Raw genomic sequence first — 23,981 nt, forward strand, 5'->3', positions numbered from 1 at the left:
GTGTCCTTCTCTCCCCTTCTCAGACTATATCCTGCCTATTCTTTTGAGGTTAGGGAGTGGAGAACAGTAATAGTGGAAAGTCTGGGTTGGGTTGTCCTTTAGACAGAGATGGCCATTCACTATTCTTCATCTCCCCTGAGGGCAGAGCAGGAGGCATGGGGATGAAATAACACTCTTGGCCATTTAGCTTCCACAATGGGATGATCCTGCTGGCTTGAGACTGTGGGACAGCATGGTCCTTCCAAGCTGATCCACTGTGCCCATGACTGGAACTCCCCTCCTCAAAGGCACTGCCCAGTGCAGGGACCCAGAAAGGGAGGACCACCTGCTAGCTTTCTCCAGACCCAGGGCTCTCCCAAGCCCTGCTCTTCTGGAGGGACAAAGTTTCTACCTCCATTTTTGCTACATTATGAGAAATGCTCTATCTACCAAAGCCCTCCTCTGGTTCCTCCTGTGGCTTGCAAGTGATCTCAGAGGCTTCATCAATGGGGCATAAAGCCCAAGAACTATCACCAGGCTGTAAAGGTGTGAAAGAGTGTAAGCTTCTTGAGGACAGGAGCCAGTTCTATTTTTGTCTTTGCATGGCATAGAACAGGCACTTGATAAAGGCTGATTGATTGAAGTAGGTCCCAGAGAAAGACTACATATCTGTTGTCCAGTGACCAGCCTTGTCCATTTCAGAAAGGATCATCACCAGACTGGCATCATGGGTATCCATTTTTGGCCACAGCAACTCCTAAAGACCATTTCCTAGGTTATAAAGCGGTTTGATCTTCCTCAAGAGAAGGAATACCCATGCCCAGAGAATTGTAGCTCCTTGGATCTTTGGAGTATGGGAATGATGCAGTCTATCCCATTTTCCATTCCCTGTTGAGTAACAAATGGTAACAGAGATATTAGGCTGAATTTTGGAAAGCAATTACTGATCACTATTGTTGATGTTACCTGTCCTCTCCTCTCTTTCTCCCTACAGAGTTCCTATCCCATCTGGGAAGACTTCAATTCAAAGGCCACTAAACTACACTCTCAGCTCCGGTGAGACAGTACAACAATTCCTTAGTGACATGGGGATGGGGTGGGGCTGGGTGTCCAGAAAGTCATTTCCAAGATCCCCAATGGACAGCCCAGGTTCATTGTGTTGCCCAATCCCTCTCCTGGTGCCCAGGTAGCATGACCCAGGTGGCCCAGGAGACCAAAGGCAGTCTGTGGCTTCCCCTCAGCTGTTTGACTGAGTCTTACCTCCTTGGGAAGGGTCCAGAGTTTGATCAGGGGTGACCTTAAAGAGGATCAACTATTCCAATGACTTTGCCATTCTCCTATCTCCCTTAGGACCACAGTCCTGGCTGCAGTTGCTTTCCTGGATGCCTTCCAGAAAGTGGCTGACATGGCTACCAATACCCGAGGTACAAGGATGGAAATGGGAATGAGGGGGCAGGGAAATGGGAGTCAGGGAATCAAACAGGGATGGGTAATGCAAAAAGCTACAGGGATATGGAATATGAAATCCAATGGAAGGGGGCATAAGACTCAAAGTGAGGTTCCAGGGACCTGTTTTTCAGACTTGTTCTGCACTGTTGGTCAAGTTGCTTAACTTTTCTCAGCTTCATTTCTCCACTAATCTGTGAGATGAGAATAATTACTATTCTTCATCTTTAAGGGCATACCAAGGGCAAGTGAGATGTGTCTGAAGAGGGCTTTGAGTTCTGTAGAGGCCAGTTGTGTTTCTAGTATCACTCCTTTCTTGTCTAATAAGAAAATAGCACCATGGACAATTCCTAGTCCACTTCTGAGATGGGGAAGACCAGAGACTCTGATTCCATCCAATGAGATGGGCAGCTTTTGGAACTGCCACCACCCCCATCATTACAAAAAAAGACTCCAAGTGAAAGGGAGTTGTGATCCATTGAGTTTCATCCCTCCCCTTCCTCTGAAGCTCTCAGCAAGTACTGGAGATCCAAGGATCATTGCAGACAGATGTGACCAGTAATTGCAAATAGACACAGCCTGGTACAGGGGAAGGAGCACTAGATTTGGATTTAGAAAACCTGAATTCAAAACCTATTTCTGCCACTTATTTTCTGACCTTGGACAAGTCAATTTACCACTCAGGTTTCCTTGTCTTTAAGATAAGTGATCTCTTCCCACTCTAAACCTATGAAATGGGAGAAGGAACTCTTAAGTTTGTTGACTGACCAGTAAATCAATTAATAAATACTTATCAGTTAATATGTAAATTTTACTCATTGTACTTAATTAAATGTTAAATAGGATAATAAATCCTCTCTTTCTGAGTTTCCTAGGTTCCCTTTACAAGGAAGTTTAAGACATAGCCTCAAGCTTAAGGAGCTCCCTTCCTAAATGATAACTAATAGTTTAAGGCAGTAAATGTTCAAAGTCTAAAGAACAATAACTTAAGACTACAGTGATCCTAGAAGGTGTCCTAGAACATCCTAGAAGGTCCTAAAAGGTTCATGGTGGAGGTGGCATTGAAGATTGGATAAGGTGGATGTTGGATTGGCCCTTTTTCACTGTATCTCAGTAGCTTTCTAGAGGATTGGAAGTAATGGACTCACACAGCCTCATTGCCTGTCCTTTCATTCAGTAAGCATTTATTAAGCTCCTACTCTATACCGTATACTGGGGATACAAAGCCAAAAATGAAATAAGACCAGATCTCAAAAACTTACAATCTACCAAGAGGAAGCATGCATTCCTGGGACAAAATACAAAATATATAGGAGGTTGACATCAGAGAGGAAAGTCATGCCAATCGAGGAGAATGTAGGAGGTAGCCTTTGAGCTGAGTAGTAAAGAGATCCAGGTCTTCCAGGAGGTAGAGGTGAGGAGGGAAGGCATTCCAGGATCAGGCAAGAACAGGGAGGTGAAAGATGGAGTCTTGTGCAAGAAACAGTTTGACTGGAATTCATAAAGGGGAGTCCCATTGAGGTACTGGGTGGTCAGGGAAGAACAAACATTGCTCCCCTGAAAAAAGAAGCCTTACATGTTGACACATAGTTCCAAAGATGAGGGATGACCGAGCCTTGGCTTTGAACTGGGTGGGCACCAACAGGGATTGCCGGCTGCCACCGTGTTCCCACCCTACCTCTGTCTACCCACTCCTTCCTCTGGGACAGTAAGCTCATTATGCCCTATGGCTTGAGACACAGAACCCACTAGTTTTCTAGTCTGGCTGGTGAGCATGAGACAGAACATTACCTCTCTGAGTCAGGGAGGTGGAGGCGGAGGATGAGTGAAGGTGGGCAGGGACCCAGAGAAGGCAGTTAGCTTGGATGTTCAGGGAGGATACCAGTCAACAATCAACAAGCAAAGGCAAAAATACTTGAGTATTGAATATTGAGGTCTACTCCATTTTGAGAAAGTCCTAATGCCATCATCCTCTGCAGAGAAGAATACTGCATCTTCAGGGTAAGGATGGCAGAAAGGGGGCAACATGAATCCTGTAGGGCACAGGTGCTATCGATCAGCACCCTCTGGAACAAGAACTCCCATGGCACAAAGTAAAACTAACTTGGGCAAGGTATTCCCACTACCACCCTAGTGATCCCCTGGTTCCTATTTAGGTTGGCATAGCAAACAGATATACACCATTTCTAAACCCTGTGGTCCAGACACCTTTGCCTTTTGGAATCTGTAAGGGAGGCTGATCATCTGGAGAGAGGTTTGAGGAGGGATAGGAAGGAACAGTTCTGCCTACAGGTGAAAAGCCCACCCTTGGTTCCTCCCAAGTAGCAGTAGACAGGGGGATCCCAGACCTAGCTAAAGAGAATCAGTTTCAGAGTTTCATGGAGTCTTGAACTTGGAATCAAGACCTGGGTTCAAATCCTGTTTCAGATCCTTGCCCAGTCTCTGGGCAAGCCACTTAACATATCTGAATCTCAGTTTCCTTATGTGCAAAAATAGGATCTAAGATCTCAATAGATCTCTTCTAGCTCTAAATTATGGCCCATGACCTCAAAATCCTCAGTCAAAAGATCTGACAGTACCCAACTGGCCTCTTCCCATAGACTTCCAAGGAGAGGAAACCACCACCTCCAGGACAGTCCATCCCCCCCATCCTAATTCTGACAGGAAATTTTTCCTGACATCAAGATAAAATTGGCTCCTTTGCAACCTTCTCCTGTTGCTCTGTTCTGGCCTCTAGACTAAACAGCACAACCTAGCCCCTTAACCACAGGATGATCCTTCAGATACTTGACAACAACTCTCATGTCTTATTTACCCTGAACACCATGGAAAAGGGGGTAGCTCCGGGTACCAGAACCAGGGAAAGAGTTCTTTGTTCCCAAGCCCCCATCTTTAGGAAGTTTGAAAGAGCTTGTAAGATGGAGGAGTTTCCAGGAGACTGGTATAGCTCCATCATGGGTTATTCCAGATTCTGCCTCTGGCGCTGTTTTGCTCTTCTGATGGTATGAGGGCTCAACCATTCTCTTTCTTTTTAATTAAAAAAAAATTAATTAACAAAGTAATAGTATTTTTAAAACTTTAAAAAATATAATTTTTAAAATAGTATATATTTTTTAAAGCTTGCAATGCACTTTGCAAATAATATATCTTTTGATCTTCAAAGCAGAGGTAGATGCTCTTGTTATTCCTATTTTATAGGTGAAAAAAAAACTGAGGCTTAGAGAAGTTAAGTGACTTGACAAGGATCACCCAGATATTAAGAATGTGAAACTGGATTTGAACAGTTTTCCTGATTCTAGGTCCAGGAGGTCATCCACTCTACCGTCTAGTTTTTGTTTCCCTCTTACTACCTTCTCTCTCACTGAACAAGAAAAAGAAAGAAAACTCCCATAATGAAAATACAGAATAAAGCAAAGCAAATTCCAACATTGATCCTGACCAAAGATATGTATTTTATCCAACACATTGAGTCCTTCCTTTCTGTGTCAGAAGCAGGGAGCAAATATCATTGGTCCTCTGGATCATGGTTTCATCAATCAGATTCTCAGGTCTTTCGAAGTTGTTAGTCTTCAGTGTTGTTGTACTTAACTCTTCATCAGTTCATAAGAGTCTTACCAGGTTTCTCTGAAATCATTCCCTTCCTCATTTCCTATGACACAATACTATTGCATTTATGTTTCTATATTTCTGTATTGTAATTTATTTAACCATTCCTCAGTAGATGAGCACTCTCTAAGTTTCCAGTTAAAAACCAACTCAGTCATTCTCTCCATTCTCTAGTGATATTTGGGCACCATCGTGGGTTCTTTCCAAATGTCTATCGATCTTATGATAGAGGAAATTCCATGGATAGTTCCTTAACATAAGGCTTAGAAACAGCTGGGGCCACTGAAGAGTGCCATCCAGGATTGCCACTTATGCTTGGCAAGCCCATGGACATATCAAAGATAGACTGACCACTAGCTTCCCTAAAGGGAGGGAGGTATCTATTCCCTGGTAATTGGCAATGTGGGTAAACAAGCGGTCCTGCCCACTGTAGTCTGGGTGGAGATAGGGAGTGGCAAAGGGGAATGCTACCGTCCAAGTCATGGAGCTTGGAATGGGACCTACCCCTTAGACCCATGCCTGTCCTTCCTTGAAGCTTGGAGCTTCCAGACATGTTAGGAATGTGCCCCCTAGTCAAGCCCTTGGTATCTCAGATCCCAGAATTCAGGCAACTGGTATTTATTCAGTTCCACTGAGTTCAGCAAATATTTATTAAGCATCTTCTGTGTGCAGAGCCATGATCTCAGGGCTGAGAGAGACATGAAGTATAAAAAATCTTTAGCCCGTTGTCCCTTGGAGTCTACTGTTAATAACATCTAAAAGTTAATGCTTTCAGATTTACAAAGCTCTTTACATACACACATCTCATTTGCTCCAACTCTGGAGGAGAACAGAGATGGGGAATCGGGCACTTTATTATTCCCATCTTACATATGAGAAAGCTGAGGCTGAGCGAGGGTAAGTGACTTAACCAGGGTCACACAGGTAGTAAGCATGAAAGGCAGGACTCAAACTCACTTCGCGTCTTGCTAGGGGAGCACTTGAGATTTGCAGTATGTTCATGATGAGGGTAGGGGATGGCATACAAAGGAGTGTTAATACATTGTCCCTGCCCTCCCAGAACTTAGAAGCTCATTAGGGAGATGGGCTATGTGCCTACCAAAAGGTTGATATGATAATTCAGAACAGAGGATTTGAGGTCCTGGATAAAACTCACTGGCGTTGTGCCCTCAGTTTCCGCCTCCAAACAAATGAGGAGGTTGTATTAGATCATCTCTAGGGTCCCTTCTAGCATCAAATCCCCTGATCCTATGAGATAGAAGATGATCCTTAAACTGAGAACTGAATGGATGAGATGAGATTGGATAAGGGAGAGGCATTCTCAATATTGGCAATAGTCACGATCAGAGTAATAGAGGTACGTGGGAGCTTGACTTCAGGAAGAGGGTCGCCCATCTCCCAACCACTGGGCTAAGAGGTGACCCTGGATCTGTTTGTAACCACAGGACTTTGTGATCTAGAACTGGTGAGGCAAAGGGAAGTCAGAAAAGGAGGCTAGCTTACAAACTGGTTCATGTTAAAACCTTGAACAAAATGATCTTCTCTGGGTCTCGGGGGGGGGGGGCCTCTGGGAGCTCCTTCTTATGAGATGTCTTAACAGCTTTCACATTCGATGGAAACCTTCAGGTACGCTATATATGAGATTCAGGTAGTGAACCTTCCCTCTCTTCCCCTCCCTCTCCACTGCTCCACTTCCCCAGGTAGGCCAGGGCTGGCCCAGGTGGCCTGCCCAGGCTTGACAACACGACAGCCTCAAGGGAGAAGCCTGGGAAGATATCCAGGGAGGTGGACAGGGAATTAGGGAGATGATGGCCAAGCTGAAGAGGGAGGGTGCTGGCTGGGCCCCAATGCTGGACATTTCTGTGGGCAACATTGCCCTCTGGTGGCCAGGAGGAGCTTTTGCCAGAGACTCTACAAACCCCGGGCAGTGGTAGCCGCAACCCCACCCTCCTCGGGTATCCCTGGAGCTCCAGGTCTACCCCATGACAGCCTCTCAGGATGGACAGGACTCTTGTTTTTCCAGGGGCCACAAGAGACATTGGCTCAGCCCTCACCCGGATGTGCATGCGTCACCGAAGCATTGAGACCAAGCTTCGGCAGTTTACCAAGTGAGTAGGGCTGGGATCCACACCAAGGCCAGGGAGGCCTTCTCACCTTTGATTCTTCCAAATTTTATGGGGCAGGGACCCATCCTCTCCTTCACAATTAACCTTGTTTATTCCTAAAACCCCTCCCTGGCCCCCAAGGGGGAGGTGCCACCTGGTCACAGTGGATGGGAAATTTGCATTTCTAATCTGCCCCTGGTCCTTGCAGTGCACTGTTGGAAAGCCTCATCAACCCCCTGCAAGAGAGGATTGAGGACTGGAAAAAAACTGCCAACCAGTTGGACAAGGACCATGCAAAAGGTATTTGAGAAGGGGAGAGGAAAGTGCCAGGAGGGTCAGTTATTGGGTCCCCATCTCAGTGGTCCCCATGGCATGGGTCTTGTTTTTATTCCTCTCTTCCCATTTAGAATACAAACGGGCTCGCCATGAGATCAAGAAGAAATCATCAGACACCCTAAAACTACAGAAGAAAGCCCGAAAAGGTAGGGCCCTCCCAGCCCTAGAAAAAGTCTTCTAGTTACAGTCACTGGGAGGGACATGGCCGATGGTAGGTAGGTCTGCCGATCTGCATAGCCAGAGGGTGGGCAGCATCCTCTCCGACCCAGTGGGAGAGAAAAATGGGCAGACCCCACAGGAGCCATCACATCTTCCAGCTTTCTGTCAGGACATTGTTCCAGGTGGGTCCCCAAAATGGTGCAAAGCCAGCTACCCAGGGTTCCTCTTGACTGGCATCCTAGAGAGGGATCTCAGGTTGACTTTAGGGAAGCCTCAGAGTGATAGAGCTCTGTCATCCCTCCCCCACCCCACACATGTATCTGGACTCGCCAGCCCTCGAGAAACTGCCCACCTCATCTTCAAGATCCCTCCCACCTTGCAAAGGGAGTTGTCAAAAGGGAGCCCAGGGAGGGGCAAGGGGTCCCACCTATCTCCCCTCAAAATGAGAGAAATAACTCTCTGTCCATCAGCTGTCTTTCACACATTCTCTCTTTCTCTCTGTCTCTCTCTTTCTCTCTTCTCTTCTTTCTCCTCCCTCCCACATCCTTCCTGTAGAGCTACTTGGTAAGTCAAACGCCGTCGTCGTCTGTTCCAGCTGGCCTCCTTGGCCTCTCCTCAGGCCCTCCTCTCCCAGCCCCTCGCCCTGCTTTAATGTCTGTGTTGCATTTCTCTGCCTCATATCACTCCAAGGGGGCTTGGAATGAACCTTTCCAGACCACAGTATCAAGGAAGACAGTCATCCTGGAGAGATTAGGGTGGGAAGGCAATAAGGTCTCTTTTCAGTCTCTTGCATCCAGTTCCATGAGTCCTCTCTTCTCTGATGTCCCATTGGGTTGGATCTTTAGGAGATGTTATTGCTCCCCTCTCCAGGAGGATCTGGAGGGAGGGAGGCATGACCCCATCTTCCCAGGTAGGGAGGGGAAAATGGGCAGACTGAGGCAGAATGATATCAACCCATCTGCCCTCTGGAAATGGGTGGAAAGAGTCATTGTGGAACCTGAACTCAGCTCTGATCCGACCATAAGGTCAGGGACTGGGTCCCCTTCCTACTCTAGCAAGCTGTCCCTCAACCAATGACATGGGGTTCATTACATGTCTCCCTCCCCCTGCTAACTCCTAGCTCCCTTCCCCCTATATCTCATCTTCTATCCTTCACACACACTCTCTTTTCTCATTCTCTTGTTTTCTTTCTTTCTCTCCCTCTCTTGCCACACTGTTCCCGGGGGAGGCAGTCATCTGGGGTGAGCCCTGGGGCTAATGCTGAGACAATTTGGGCTTGGGCCAGCCCCCTCTTTTTGGGACCCTACTCCCCACTGTCTCCATCAGGAGTGAAGGGAGCAGGGCAATTCTAGTCTTTCGATTGGTTTTTGTCCTCCATGTCTCTACTACCTCTTACTGTAGTGGATAACCAGAATGGGAAACGTTTCCCATTCGGTTCTTGGAGCCCACAAAGCCCCCCAAAGCTGTGTGCTTTGGACAGCTCCTGGGCTCAGCATTTGCCTTATTCCATCCTCATCTGCCCACTCCAACTGCATTCTGGGAAACTGTCTTGTGGCCACGTCCCTCCTGCTCATATGGTCTTGGGAGACCAGCCCTAGGGGGATGGGATGTGAAAGGATGTGCCTGGTTCCTCTTCTTGGGACCTGAATCTGATGAGGCCTTGAGGGCTCGCTGGAGGGCTTTGAAAACAGCCCCTTTGTATCTGGCCACCTTTCTCTTTACCACCAAACAGCGGTTCCCAACATGCACTGCTTCTGTTTTCGGCTCGGAGGGTGAGCCACCTGTGTGCTTGGTCTGCCGTTTCCACCCCCATGTTGCTGCCTCAGTGCAGGGCCTCTCTGGCCTGCGCTTACACAGGTGACCTCGCCCCTTCACCTGAGGTCCCAGGTGGCTTTGCGGCTTTGGCTCTGGCTTTTGGCATCCTCTGTTCTTGTGTGTTTTTGTGTGTCTTCTCCGCCTTCCCTGTCTGGGACAAGCTCTCCATGCCCACCCCTGCTGCATGGGTCGCTACATATTCTGCCCTCAGTCGAGACCCTGGGCTTCTCCCATCATGGGGTTTGTGCTCTCCCTGCAGCCTCCACCCCTGCACCTATGGAAAGCCCCCACTGCAGGCAGAAGCCTTGCCTTGCCTTGTCGTTCAGGCTCTCTGTCCCCTTCCTCAGACTTGGGAGGTGTGAGAAGGCTGGGCCTCCTCCCAGAGAGAGGCCGGGCTTGGCCCACTTGGGGAGAAGGTGTGGCCTCCCCATCTGGGTATCTCCTCCTGTCCCCCACAGGGAAAGGGGACCTGCAACCGCAGCTCGACAATGCCCTCCAGGATGTCAATGACATGTATCTGCTCTTGGAGGAGACAGAGAAGCAAGCCGTACGCCGGGCCCTGATTGAGGAGAGGGGTCGATTCTGCACCTTCATCACCTTCCTCCAGCCTGTGGTGGTACGTACTCCTGAGGGTGGGCTGAGGGCTTTGGAGATCAGTCACTAGTTGATGGTGTCCCTCCCCAAGAGTTTCCTCATCAGGAATCCCCCATGCCATGAAGTCACAAGTTTAACCCAACACAAGATCAAGGTTTCTGTATCCCCTCTTAGCTCTATTTACCCACAGACCACAGAAACGACACTGAGGAAACTGCTCGGTGAGGCTCAGTTTTACTCTTACTCTTTACTCAATGGAGAATTTCTCATGACAGACTAGACTCTATCTTGAAGGTGACTGCAGTTGAGTAAGATTATAAAGGGTGAGCCAAGACATTGCTAGACTCATTAGAAGTTAATTCTAAAGGTGGAGATGCCCAGCCCAGATAATTCCAGGGACCCTTGGTGCCTCCAAAACTCTGGGCTTTGTGGGCAGGAGGGAGGGAGGCCTCAATGCACTCTAAACCCTGCCCCATGAAGGATTCGGTCTGATATGCTGGAAGAAGAAGATGGGAAGGGAAGGAGGGTAGGTGTGGTGATGTTGCTGACCTCCCCTCGGCTTCCTTTCTCCCTGCCCAGAACGGAGAGATCACCATGTTGGGGGAGATCACCCACCTGCAAGGCATCATTGATGACCTGGTGGTGCTGACGGCCGAGCCCCATAAGCTGCCCCCAGCCAGTGAACAGGTGAGGGCTCTTTGGGGTGAGGGGAGGTTGTGGTGGATGGCCTCCTCATCACTGGACTCACACTTGTACCTGGGAGGGGAAAGGAAGAAGGCTGGAGAAAGATGTCTGGGGAGGACAGAAAAAGCCAGGCAGAATATAGATAAAGAGGAAACAACAGAGGTTGCCCAGAGTGGGACCCTTAGCTCTGGCCTGGGAGGCATGAAGCACTCACAAGAACCATGCAGCCTGCAAATACTCCAAGAGTTCAGAAAAGGATTGTGTGTCTGACCATGAGGACAGAGAACAGAGAAGAACAAATCTCTAGCAGGACCTGAGTTCAAATGTCACTTCTGCCATTGTCTCCATGAGATGATCACGTTCCATGTCTCTGAACCTCAGTTTTCCCCATGTGGAAAATGGGAGTTTAACAATCAAACCTACTCCTCTGGGTATTGTGAGGTAGTGTTTGTAAGAACTTTGTGAGTCTTAAAAATGGTTTTTCAATCTTTTCATATAGTGGAAAAGGTGCCATTTTTCTCTTTTGTTCTGATTCTTCTTTCACAACATGATTAATGTGAAAATATGGTCAACATAACTCTACATATATGATATATGAATGTTATATGTACATAATACATATTTATTATATGTATATAATTTTCCAGAATACTTGCTGTCATGGGATGGAGGAGGGAAGAGAGAAAAATAGAAAAATATGGACCTCACTCAGAAAAAAATCAGTGTTGAATACTATCTTTGCATGTCATTGGAAAAAAATAAAAGAAAATATGAAAAGAAGAAAAGAAAAAGAGCTGGCCTTGGAGTCAGGCAGATCCAGGTTCAAGTGTAGCCACTGGCAAATACTGTTTGTGTGACCCTGCTGCTCTAAATTGGTGCTCTAAATCACTCTAAATCAGTGGTTCTCAAAGGATGGTCTGGGCAACCCTGCCCCAGGGGTCTCCATGACCCTTTCAGAGAGTATGCAGGAGAAAGCTAATTTTCATAATGGTACCAAGAAATTTTAATGTCTAATGGAGTAAATATCAGTAGGTTTGACTGACATAAAAGCTTTTTGGAGTCTTCAGTAGTTTTTAAGAGTGTATAGGGGTCCCAAGCCCAAGAAGTTGGAGACCACTTGCAGAGGAGATGCTGGTCTCCATTGGTAGAGGGGATATTCTCTATGCTAATAAGTCACTGGTCCAATGTATTACTGTTATTATAGTGGTAAACTATGAAGTAGGGACAAGAAAACAGGAAGAAGTGGGGATACTGAGTCATTCCAAAGGGGGACTTGCTCCTCCCTGGCTAGGGCCCAAGCTGTGGCGCAAAAATCATCTCCTCTCCTAGGAGATACCAAGGACAAGATCTGAGCTAAGGGCTGGAGGAATCTAATAGTAAACTATTCATGAATAACCAAAAGAGGCTTCTTAGGGACTGAGGGATCTTGTGAATGGGGAGGGAAGTGGAGTGGCTGCCCTAATTGTGAGGGAAGGTTGTCTGGCTTTGGTGACCCTGCCCTCTGCCCCTCTTTCAGGTGATCAAAGATCTGAAGGGCTCTGACTACAGCTGGTCATACCAGACTCCACCATCTTCCCCTGGCAGCTCTGGTTCTCGAAAGTCCAGCATGTGTAGGTAAGTGTGCTCAACCAATGGAAACTCTGGCCTTCGATTCTTGCAGAGATGGGGCGGGGGGGGGGGGGGGTGCTGGTGTCTATGACCTGAGAGCTTGACCCCATTTGGTTTTTCAATCAAAGCTTGCCGTAAATCAAGGATTCTTAACCTGAAGTCTGCAAATGTTTTATATTTTAATAACTATATTTCAATACAACTAGTTTCCTTTTTAATTCCACATACTTTATCTTCTGCATTTAAAAAACATAATTCTGAAAGGGTTACCGATGGCCAGGGAGGGCCATCATATGGAGAAGATTAAGAATCCCTGGTTTCATGATAAAATTTCACTTTTTCACATTTAGAAAAATATGCCTAAATAATATCATAAATATGTGTGTATATGAATGCAGACATATAGATTGCGTATATGTGTGCGCACACATATTTGTTTAAATAATCATACATACAGACAGAGCTAACAAGACAATATGGTCCAATGCAGAAAATCTGTGGGGAAATCAAGAGAGAATTTGTTTTGAACTCCAACTCTGATGCTTATTAGTTATGTGGCCTTGGATGAGTCATTTAACTGCTGAACTTAAGTTTCCTTATCTTTAAATTGGGGGTTAATAATACTTTCAATGTCTACCTCCCAAGATTGCTGTAAGGAAGGTAAAATGTTTACCTTAAATCACTTGGAGGAGCAGTTAGGTGGCGCAGTGAATAGAGCACCGACCCTGAAGTCAGGAGGACCTGAGTTCAAATTTGGCTTCAGACACTTAATGACTTAGCTGTATGACCTTGGGCAAGTCACTTAACCTCATTGCCTTGTAAAAAAAACCAAAAAAGCACTTAGAAAGTGTTAGTTGATATTATTCTGTGTATGTTATATTACGTTTATAGAAGCACACAACTATAATCAATACTATTATACTTCCTTTCATGCATTTTGGCATAGCAGATAGAAAGGTTTGCAAAGCATCATCTTAGAATAAGCCTGGGAGGTAGGTGAAATCCTCATTCCCATTTTACAGGTAAGGAAGATGGGGCAGGCAGAGGTGAAGTGACTTGTCCAAGGTCACCCAGTTAGTAAGTGGGAAAGACAGGATTTGAACTCAGGACTTCCTGACTCCAAGATCAGCTCTTTTCCCCACTGCATTAGCTGCCTCTGAGACAGAGGACCAGTTTTAGAGTCAGAAGATCTAGGTTTCCATAGACATATCTGGAAGACTCTGGGTGATTCCACTCCTCACTTAGTATCCCTACTTGAGTATCTTTAACATGGAGACGCCCTTCCCCCAATCTTTATAGCATTGAGATTGTAGAGGAAATAAAAGGGGTCAGATTGATCAAATTGGGCATGGCCTTTGTGGACTCCAGAAATATTGAGGCAAAGGATCCTGGCCCAGGGCCCTATGGATAAGCCCCCTGGGAGTGACCCACCCACACCCTTTCCCAAATTCTCTCCTACATCCCTCCCTGTCTTGGATACTCTGTTCCGTGGCTCAGCTTCTCCTGTGTATGATGCCTGTGCCTCGGAACCTGTTGCTTACACTGTCTTTTCCTTCCTTTGCCCCCCTTTCTCTCCTCCCCACCTTGGATACCCCTTCGTGCCCCCCCTTTGACCACTGTTGCCACTCTCCCCCTTTACTCTTTCCCCACCACACTTTTTTTTCTCACCCTCCTCTGTCATCCCCCTCCCCAGCAGTGGTAACAGTACAAAGGGTGGCGCCCCATGGCCTGGCGGGTCCCAAACATACTCACCCAGTTCCACCTATCGCTACCGCAGCCTGGCGCAGCCAGTAAACACCAGTACCCGCCTCTCCAGCGTCTCCTCCCATGACTCTGGCTTCATCTCCCAGGATGCCACATACTCCAAGCCTCCATCGCCAATGCCCTCGGACATCACCAGTCAGGTGAGGAGGATGGGCTTGGGAGGGTCAGGGCAGAGAAGGAAAAAGGGGAGGAGAGATCTACCTCTAATTCTTTTAAACCAAATTTAGAGAAAGGAATCCCAGTAAAATTCCTGCTCTGACCATTTATTAAAATTTAAAGTCTCTAAAACCCTCTAGGCCTTTGTTTTCCCATCTGCAGAATATAGACTTCTAAATTTATGGTCGTAAAATCAATCATCCCTGGGGAAAAGGAGTTAGCTGTGAGGCCATTTCAGAAGGATCCAGGCTCCCCCAGGTGGCCAATAGAATAATTGATCCTCCAACCTTGCTCACCCAACAGACCTTGAATTGGAGGAAAATGGACACTCTTGGCCCTAGGGGAAGAGAAAATTAGGGTGCCTTTTGGCAGCAAACTGAGGTCAGAGGAGAGTTCTGGACCGCAAAAGGCAAGAATAAAACTTAGGCAACAATCTGGAAAATGGAGGTCGACTGGTGACTAGGAGAAGTAGAAATTAAGTTGACCCAATTTCCTGGAATCCTGGGAGCCAAGGCCGTTGTAGGATGCCTTCCCCAAGTGATCCTCTCTATCCAAGGATTGTGATAGCAGTGGCCACAGCAAGCTCTTCAATGGGAGGCATGCTAAGGAGAGGAGGCAGGCCAAGCGGGAGGTCAACCTTTTCCTCCACTCAAAGGCTATTGAGAAGGTCTCAGGAAAGACCCAAGTTGGGATGAACCCAGCTGTACTAGAACAAGAAGACTCTGATTAGCCCAGTCATCTGCTTGCATGCTCTAGTCCTTGTCTAGGTTCAAATTAACCCTTTGCTCTCTGTTTCCACCTAAGAATTGTGTCAAAATAATTTGGCTTAATGTGGGCAACTGGGGGCAAAGGGAGCAGTTCCGTGTGTGTGTTTGTGGGGGAGAATCTTAGACAAAAGACAATACTCTCAACTCTAAGCTTCAACACTGAAATTTGATCCAAAGTCCAAGTGACAGAAGAGGGTTCCCCTGTGCCTACAGGCCTGCCCATGATGCTTTGAGATAGAAAGACAGATCTATAGCTTCTTCCTAGCTTTCCTAGCCCAGGGATAGGGGTTCCATCCCTGCCAGGTCTCCCACACCTATAGACTCTTAAAGAGCATTGCCATTTCACCCAAGTTCAGGGGTTGAACCTCTTGACCAAGAGCAGATGGACCTCAGCAGGAATTTATTTTGCTTGACTGTACTTATCTGTTGCCAGAGTTTTGCTCTTCTTTCTGTTAGAGCAGTAGGTACAAGGGAGGTATCCATTTTTTAGTTTTAAAAAATCAATAAAGTAAAAGTTATATTTTTAAAAGATTATAGGATGATGAGCAATATGAAGTGTCAAAGGGAAGTGGGAATTGGGGTGGCCAACTAGAAGGACAAGAAGACCCCTACGTGTTGTTTGTGGGTGTGCCTAGGAGAGGCTCTGGATGTGTCTACAGCATCTAGCCATTTAGTAATAGGGGTAGCTGTGGTATTGGGGGTGAGTCCCTAATGGGGGTGGGTGTCTCCTGGGCTATGCTCTGTGTGTACAGGGGGCTTGAACTGTTTTGTTCACATGTATATTGCATGCATGTGAATGTATGTATGTGTATATGTTACTTCCCCCCTCCTCTCACTAGTGTGTTGGGGGGGGTTGCTGATGCTGGGGTAGGCTTGTCTGTGGGTGTGCATGTTTCCGTGCGTGTCTCTGCTTCTGCCCACCCCAGCTCTAACCAGGTTACTCTCTCCTCCTCCGCTCCGCTCTCCTCCTCTCTTCTCCGCTCCTTTCACTCTCTCTCCGCATGGGTCTGTGGCGGATCACTCCCGCCGACTGCACCGCAGAAGTCCTCCAGCTCGGCATCCTCTGAGGCCTCGGAAACCTGCCAGTCCGTTAGCGAGTGTGGCTCCCCCACTTCGGTCAGTGTTGGCTTCAAGGACAGGCAGGACATGGGAAAGGAAAGGAAGGGTAGAGAGGTCTGGAGCATCAGCATTCCTGCCCTCTCAGTGTCGCTCTTCGATGTTCAATGAAAACTGCATCTTCTTCCCTTCCTGCCCTTAGGTCATCCTTCCACTCCAAGGGACTGTGGGGCTTCAGGGATAGGGAGGGGATCTCCTTAGCCAGCACCCACCTCTCATTGCCAGGTCCTGCTCCCGGCTGCTTGGGGAATTACCTGTCCCACACCCTTCACCCCCACCTTATCCTGATGGTGTCTCAGTTTGTTGCTTTGTAGCTGGTTCTAGAAAGTTCTCTCTGGTTGACGGATCTTGGGAGAACTGAGACAGGAGGTGAGAATAGTATAAGGGAGTAGATAAGGAGGTGCCGATCTCCTAATGAGAAGCCCCTGACCCCAGTTTCTCTGGAACTGTCTCAATAGTCTACTCCACTTCATCCCTTATCCTCTCTCTCAGCTGTAGGACAGACAAATCTCATTCAGCTTCCATATGCTTAGGCAGCAAGATTAACTTGAGGGATGAGGAGATCACGTTGGGGCTTCCTCCACCAGCTAATTGCCCTGTCCTTTTTGGTGATGGAGGAGAACCCATACTCCCACAAACAATTTTTACCTCCTCATCCCCAAAACAGGAAGGGTTTTTGGAGGAGTGGGGTGGGGAAGAAATTATCGCTGGTTTGAAAGCAGGTCTCAGGGCCAGAAACAGATGAAGGTTCTTTCTTGGGGCAAGGCGGGGAACTTCCCCATGGCCTGCCATCTTTTTGCTCTGACCTTGGTCCTATTGACACATACCTGTCCACCTTCCTGTCACCCAATCTGTGCCTGCTTGCCTCACCTTCAGGATTGGTCTAAGACCGGCTCATATGACCAGCCAATGGCAGCCACTCTACAACGGAGGAAGGATCGAGTAGAACATCTCAGAGAAGCAGAAGGGGGTCCGGGAAGTGGAGGCTATCCCAGCACTGGTGGGGAAGAGACGCCTCGACCCAGGATGTCCCCTGCAACCATTGCAGCTAAGGTATACCATTCCCTTGGGGGCAACATTGGCAAGAATGACTTTTATGCCCTCTCTAAACTGGAGATCCCCTGAGACCAGAAAAGAATCATTCCATCCAGACCTCTTCCCTGGCTCTCCATTCCTTTGCCTGGAGCTAGGTGGTCATGACATGAGGGTCAGAGACATGGGAGGTGCCTCTCAAGAAGAACATTCGAACATCTGGCTAAAGATAGCTAAATGGAGTGAGCAAGAAGTCAGAAATAGGAATTTAGAAAGAGGACAATTTGAAGCACAGTAGTGGACGATGAAAGAACAGAGGATCAAAGTGCCTTTTTTTAAATTATCAAACATTTTTTTCTCCTTTCTACCTCTTTCTTCCCTCTCCCCACAACACACTCAAAAAGTACCCTCATAAACTAATAGAGTCAAATTCTCATATTTGCCCTGTCTAAAAAAAAAACAAAAAAAAACGATGTATCTCAATCTCCACCTTAGTCCTTTTCCCACACTGTCAGAAGGTAGGTAGCAGGCTTCATCACCTGGAATCATGGTTGGTCACTACATCAATCAGAATTCACTGGGCTTTCAAAATTACACATTTTTAAATAATGTTGATGTTAAATTATTCCTGGTTCTTCTCACTTGACTCTGCATTAGAAGTAATAAGTCTTGCCAGATTTCTCTGGAACCATCCCCTACATCATTTCTTACAGCTTATAGTATTCCATTATATTCATTTGATCAAATTTGTTCAGCCATTCTCCAATTGAAGGTTTCTCCCCAAAGTTTTAAATGTCCAAAGTCTACTTGTCCCAAAGAAACGGTACAAAAACTCTGCCTCACTGGAGCAAAGGAGAAATATTTTATTTTGTGAGGCTGAGATGGGGGAAGGAGGGAAGAGGAGTGACCATGCCATCAGGTGTAGATGCAAAATTTGTGCCTAAAGTCAAAGATGTGATTCAGGATGGCGGGGGGGGGGGGGGGGGGGGGGGGGGGGGGGGCAGAGACACAACCAGGGTTAGAGATATGATCCTACAGGTAAGGGCAGATTGACCCATCTTCTCGTTATTGGATTTGTCTTGATGGGTTCACCTTGACTCCATCTTGGCCATTCTTTCAGCATGGAGAAGAGGTGTCTCCTGCTGCCAGTGACCTGGCCATGGTACTGACCCGTGGCCTGAGCCTGGAGCACCAGAAGAGCAGTCGGGACTCCCTGCAATATTCAAGTGGCTACAGCACACAAACAACGACACCCTCCTGCTCAGAGGACACCATTCCTTCTCAAGGTACTGCTCTGGGGCCATTGATAATGCTTTTACAGCAACCAGCAGAGAACAACACGTAGTACCTAATGACAGGCTGTTAAAGTTTGCTAAACGCCTCACACACATTGGTACATTTGATCCTGGGAAGTAGGTACTATTTTTAATCGACATTTTATAACTGGGTAAACTGAGGATGAGAGGAGTGAAGTGACTTGCCCAGGGTCATACAGTAATTGCCTGAGGTCAAGTTCAAAAAATAGAAGGTTGGATTTGAAAGCAAGAGTTTTTAGGGTCATAGACTTAGATGTGATACAAGTTCTATAATCCATGTCTTTATTTTACAGATGAGGAAACTGAAACCCATGGAAGTTGAGTCAGTCAGTCAAAAACCATTTATTAAGCATCTACTATTTGCCAGAACCATGATAAGCCCTGAGAATGCAAAGAAAGAAAAAGGTTGTCCCTGCCTTCAAGGCGCATACATTCTTTTTTTTTTTTTTTTTTTTTTTGCAAGGCAATGGGGTTAAGTGGCTTGCCCAAGGCCACACAGCTAGGTAATTATTAAGTGTCTGAGGCTGGATTTGAACTCGGGTCCTCCTGACTCCAGGGCCGGTGCTCTATCCATTGTGCCACCTAGCCGCCCCTGCATACATTCTTTTTGAGTTTTTTTAATTGAAACACAAAATGAGAAGGAAACACCATTGCCATGTACACTGCAGATCATAAGACAATACATTTCTATTTTAAGAAAACCCATATAATAAATCCTGCGCATGGTTTTCAGAGCTTTTCTTTGCTTCCTCGTAGATTTCCTTTTGCTCTCTACAGGTATAGTTTTTATTTTATATTTTCCCCTCTCTCTTCCCCACCCACCCTAAAGAAGGCTACAATTAAGCCTGGACATAGATAGCTATTAATTAGTTTATTTGTATATGTGTTTATACACATAGGTATTTATAAGCATGCATATTTTCCACATATCTGCAAGACTATGATTATTTTCACCCCTCATCCCTTTCTCTAAAGGTATATAGCATCTTCCTTCATAGATCCAAGTCTTTCCATGGCTTTCTAAATCAACCAACTCATCATTTCCTACACCCCAGCAATATTCCAACCTAATCACATCTTATCTCGGAGTTTATTTATAAAAGTTTCTCCTCATTTTCTGCATCCCTTTTGTTCTTGCCTATGTAGGTTTTAATTATCCAAGAAAAGTTTAAAGTAATTGAAATTTTCCTTTTTACATTTCAACAATGCTCTCAGCTTATAGTTTAAGATCTGATCCTGAGGAGCAGACATTATTAGGAAGAGTCTTGTCCAAGGTCATAGAAGAAGCAAATGATGGCAAAGAGCTTTGACTCCAAATCTAGCCTGTTTTCCACTCTACCACTGAGTTCAAAATTGGTTTTACTGTGACTCTAGGTCTCAGTTTCTTCATCTGTAAAACAAGAAGTCCAGACTAGTACTAATGTTTAACAATAACCTCTAAAATCTTCAGATTTTATAATCATATAAGACAGGTTGCTGAACCTTTAGTTCTCAGTCAAATTAGTCCTCAGACTAATGTTTTTAAATGCATAAAATGAAATGCACAGGACTACAGAGGGAAATTATTGTATTGAAAAGCAATTATCAGAATTTTCTTAAAACAAATTCATGGACCCCAGATTAAGAACTCCCCATTATAAGAAATATTTGGAGATGTTGCCTTCTGAAGTACAAACCCAAATAATAGATGGGGAGAGGAAGTCATAGGGTGTGATTCACAAGGCCCTACTTGCGCCATCCATTTCCATCTTCCTGTGTTCTTTACATAACAAAAATTGGAATCCATCTTTGTCTGGGGATGATGAGCTAGAAAGAGTGTAGGGAGAAAGGGGTGGAGGTCTATCTCATCTGTGTTTATTGAGCCTTGAGGGAGTTAGGAAGTGAACGATTTTTTCATACCTATAACATAGCATTTAATGCTGACAAACTCATCTTAATATTTGTTGGAATGAGTGGAGATAAAGGAATGGAGAAGCTTGTGGAGTGAGCACCTAGGACAGTAACTTCCTTCACATGTGTGTGTTCATATATGATGACGCTCTCTCCTGGGTGCCCCAGGTTCAGATTACGACTGCTATTCTGTGAACGGGGACGTGGAAGGAGAAGCACAGAGTGAGTTCGACAAGTCTTCCACCATCCCCCGAAACAGCAACATTGCCCAGAATTACCGCAGGATGATCCAGACCAAGCGACCTGCCTCTACGGCTGGACTGCCAACAGGCATGGCCCTGCCCTCAGGTGCCCCACCAGGTGTTGCCACCATCCGCCGCACACCCTCCACCAAGCCTTCAGTGCGCCGCACTCTCTCGAATGCTGGCCCCATCCCCATTCGCCCACCCATTGTCCCAGTGAAGACCCCCACAGTGCCCGATTCACCTGGTTACACAGGCCCCACCCGGGTGGGCAGTGAGGAGTGTGTCTTCTATGCTGATGATGCTTCCTCTCCCCATGCACCTGATTTTGCTAAGGCCTCCCCAAAACGGCTGAGTCTCCCCAACACTGCATGGAGCAGCACCTCACTGGAGGTGGCCAGCTATCCAGGAGCTGGACAGTCTCTCTCAGCTGAAGAGGCTGAGGAGGAGCAGCAACTAGCAGCCAATCGCCACAGCTTGGTAGAGAAGATTGGGGAGCTGGTGGCAGGTGCCCATGCTCTGGGAGAGGGGCAGTTTCCCTTTCCCACAACCCTCTCCAGCACCTCAGGGGAAGAGACACCTCTCCCACCCCCCGCTGCTTCCAGTGACCCTCCAGCTGAAGACATGCTGGTGGCCATCCGGCGTGGGGTGAGGCTTCGAAGGACCATCACCAACGACAGATCTGCTCCCCGCATCTTGTGATGCTGCTGCCACCTCCCTGGTCTCCCAAATAAGGGAGCCCCCAGGGTCTGGACCGAGCAGCTGGGGCCACGTGAGAGGAGTTAGGAGAGAAAAACAATTGGGAGCCACATCAAATAAAAAAAAGAAAAAATAATAAAGGAGAGGAAAAAGAAGAGTTTTTAAAAAATGCAAGGCAAAGCCACTTTATGGATAGAGACACAGAATTTAGATTTAAAAATTTAAACAAGAAAAAACTTCTTTAACAAACCTTGGCAAGGTGGAGCCATTTGGCCTTGAACTCTTCTGGAGTCTCTTTCATACTTTGTCTCACCCCATTCCATTCCCTTCTCTTCTCCTCATCTCCTTACCACCCCTTGTCTTCTGCACATCTTGCCCCTCCCTTGTGAATGGTGGGGAAAGGTGTCCCTGGCCGACCACGAGTCAGGGAAGCCACCCAGCCAGGCCTGGCACCAGTGGCTCCACAGCTCACACACACGCACATGCATACACACACACACACACACACACACACACACACACACACAGCCAGCCTCCTCCAAAAGAAGGAAATGACTTGTGGTCTTCTCAAACTCCATTCTGTTCATCATCTCGTCCTCCGCTGGGGCACTGGTACCTGGTGTGAGCTGCTGCTTGGTTCCTCCTATCTTGTTCTTGCCTTTCTCCCTTGTTCTTTCCTTCCTTCTCGATGTCTCTGCTCTCTGAATTAGCCGTGATGGCAGGAAAGGGAGTAGGACTTCAGAGTCATGGTGCCCACCAGCCGAGGTCTTCTTACTTCACTGGAAGGAGCCGTAAGGTTGGCTGGAGCCCACCTGGAGGCGTCAGGGCCTCCCTTTGGAGCCACTATTTTCTTGGCCTCTATAGCGATGGGCAATATGGCCTCGGGAACAGGAACCCCTGGCACCAAGTCTGTCAGAGGTGTGAGGAACCAGAAGCAGTCCTTGGTCTTGTAGGGTCTTTTGTATTGTACACCTTCGGACCACTCACCGGATGTACCGGTGGGCAGAGTTAGTTATTTCTGGTGGGGAAGGTGGGAGGCCTTTAGGAGCTGAGGGAAACACTGGGAAAAGGAATGCTCTGGAGAAACCCAGTCCATGGAGGCGGTTGGCAACGTCTCCGAGGGAACTGGGTCTAATTTGAGCACCTTGTGACAGTAACTCTGGTGGCACTTTTGGGTCAGTCTCGACCATCCTGTCACCCCAACTCAAGATTTGGGGTTCAGGGGCTTGAGCTGTACAGAGGGTATGTGTGTAGGGAGGGGTGGGGATTATTTTGTTAATATAATAATAAAATGAAGGCAATGATACCTGGGTGAAGATTGTGTGTGTGAATGTGAGATATGGCTGTGTGAGAGCATGTGGGCATAAAAGCTGTATCCTACAGAGGGGTGTGTGTGTGTCTGTGTGTGTGTGTGTGTGTGTGTGTGTGTGTGTGTGTGTGTGTGCTGTGCACACACGTGTGACAGAAGCAGCTGAATTGTAGCCGTATGGGTCTTTGGCAGGAAAAGGGAAGTTGTATTTGTTGTTTGGAAGCCATGGAGTGGCTGATATTCTCTCTCCAGTGTCTGGAGTTTGGCCCAAGTGGTCGGAAGGGCCTGGGGGTCTAAGCTTTAGACCCCCGTGTGGCCCATGGCAGGGTTAGGGCAGTGATAGAGGCAGGAGACAAAGTGGGGAGGGGGGGAATTGTTGAAGATTGGCTTTGACCCTCTGTTGCCAGAGGAGATGCCATCCATGAAGACCCCGTCCACGGGCTCTAGCCTTCTAAACCTGTGCCAGGAAGCAGCAGGTGGGGTAGGGCGGGTGGCCGGGTGTACCCCCATAGAGTGCCAAAATGTATGTCCTACTCTAGGGCAGAGGCAAGGGCAGGGGCTCAAGCCATGGAGAGAGTGGTGGCAGAAGCTTCCCCCTCATCACCACTCTAGTGTAAACAGGGTAAAAAGCATGTGAAGTTAAGGCGAGGGGAGGGGGTCCTGTATCCAAGAAGAAAGTGTCTAAGGGTCAAAAAGGATGTAGGCTTTAGGCCAGTCACCACCCCCTCCTCGTCGCAGGGACAGTGGGGCTTGGGAAAGCTGGTTTTTCCTTGTGTCTCGACCAGTCTGAGCCTCACTCCTCCACTATCCTTTGCCTTAGGAACCCAAAGACATCTTTCTTGTGCCAGAAGATAGAGGGGTCTCTGGATTCATGGCAGGAAAACCAAATTCCCCTGAATTCTCTCCCCTTTTCCATTGGGCACTGCAAATGACATTATCCGTGTCGGGGACACATTTTTTCAGACTCCAGGGCCTCAGCTAGAAAGCTTGAGGGCTGAGAGGAGCCTGTCCCAGGCTGAGGTCCAGGACAGGCTTAACTCACGGGAGGGCGGAGGCTGGAGGTGGAGTGGTGACGACGCCGAGTAACGTGGACTGAGGATGGCAGCAAGGGGACGGAGGGCAAAGGTGGCTCTTTGGGGCAGCGAGGCTGGTTCAGAAAGCATTGGGCAGGAGGTAGTTGGGCAGTTGGTGTGAGGGACCTGGCATTTTCACATGTAAGCTGGTTTGGGATGCTGTGGGGGAATGAGACGTGCTGAGGTTTGCAGCCAAGTGAGCGTGGTTGGGGTGGGAAGGGGTAGGGGTAGTGTGTGTGTGTTGGGGGAGGGAGGGTGTAGAGGAGCAGTTTTTTGATGTAAAAT

General features: G+C 47.3%; 1 protein-coding gene across 6 annotated transcripts in view; it reads left to right on the forward strand.

The window, feature by feature from the left end:
• MTSS2 (MTSS I-BAR domain containing 2) overlaps positions 1 to 23,902 on the forward strand; it is a 34,165-nt gene extending 10,263 nt beyond the window's left edge. Inside the window, exons 2-15 of one of the 6 annotated variants that reach the window (XM_074199246.1) lie at positions 974 to 1,035; positions 1,330 to 1,403; positions 7,055 to 7,139; positions 7,345 to 7,436; positions 7,544 to 7,618; positions 8,187 to 8,195; positions 9,905 to 10,062; positions 10,620 to 10,727; positions 12,241 to 12,338; positions 14,026 to 14,236; positions 16,061 to 16,135; positions 17,012 to 17,188; positions 18,288 to 18,453; positions 20,542 to 23,902. In XM_074199246.1, coding sequence (XP_074055347.1) covers positions 974 to 1,035; positions 1,330 to 1,403; positions 7,055 to 7,139; positions 7,345 to 7,436; positions 7,544 to 7,618; positions 8,187 to 8,195; positions 9,905 to 10,062; positions 10,620 to 10,727; positions 12,241 to 12,338; positions 14,026 to 14,236; positions 16,061 to 16,135; positions 17,012 to 17,188; positions 18,288 to 18,453; positions 20,542 to 21,317 — 2,166 coding nt within the window. In that variant the 3' untranslated portion in view covers positions 21,318 to 23,902. The remainder of the gene's footprint in view (positions 1 to 973; positions 1,036 to 1,329; positions 1,404 to 7,054; positions 7,140 to 7,344; positions 7,437 to 7,543; positions 7,619 to 8,186; positions 8,196 to 9,904; positions 10,063 to 10,619; positions 10,728 to 12,240; positions 12,339 to 14,025; positions 14,237 to 16,060; positions 16,136 to 17,011; positions 17,189 to 18,287; positions 18,454 to 20,541) is intronic. The other 5 variants (XM_074199272.1, XM_074199263.1, XM_074199254.1 and 2 more) reach the window with 5 other exon arrangements.
• The last annotated feature ends 79 nt before the right edge of the window (positions 23,903 to 23,981 follow it).

Source organism: Macrotis lagotis, chromosome 1 (genome assembly GCF_037893015.1).
Source record: "Macrotis lagotis isolate mMagLag1 chromosome 1, bilby.v1.9.chrom.fasta, whole genome shotgun sequence".
Lineage (NCBI taxonomy): Eukaryota > Metazoa > Chordata > Mammalia > Peramelemorphia > Peramelidae > Macrotis > Macrotis lagotis.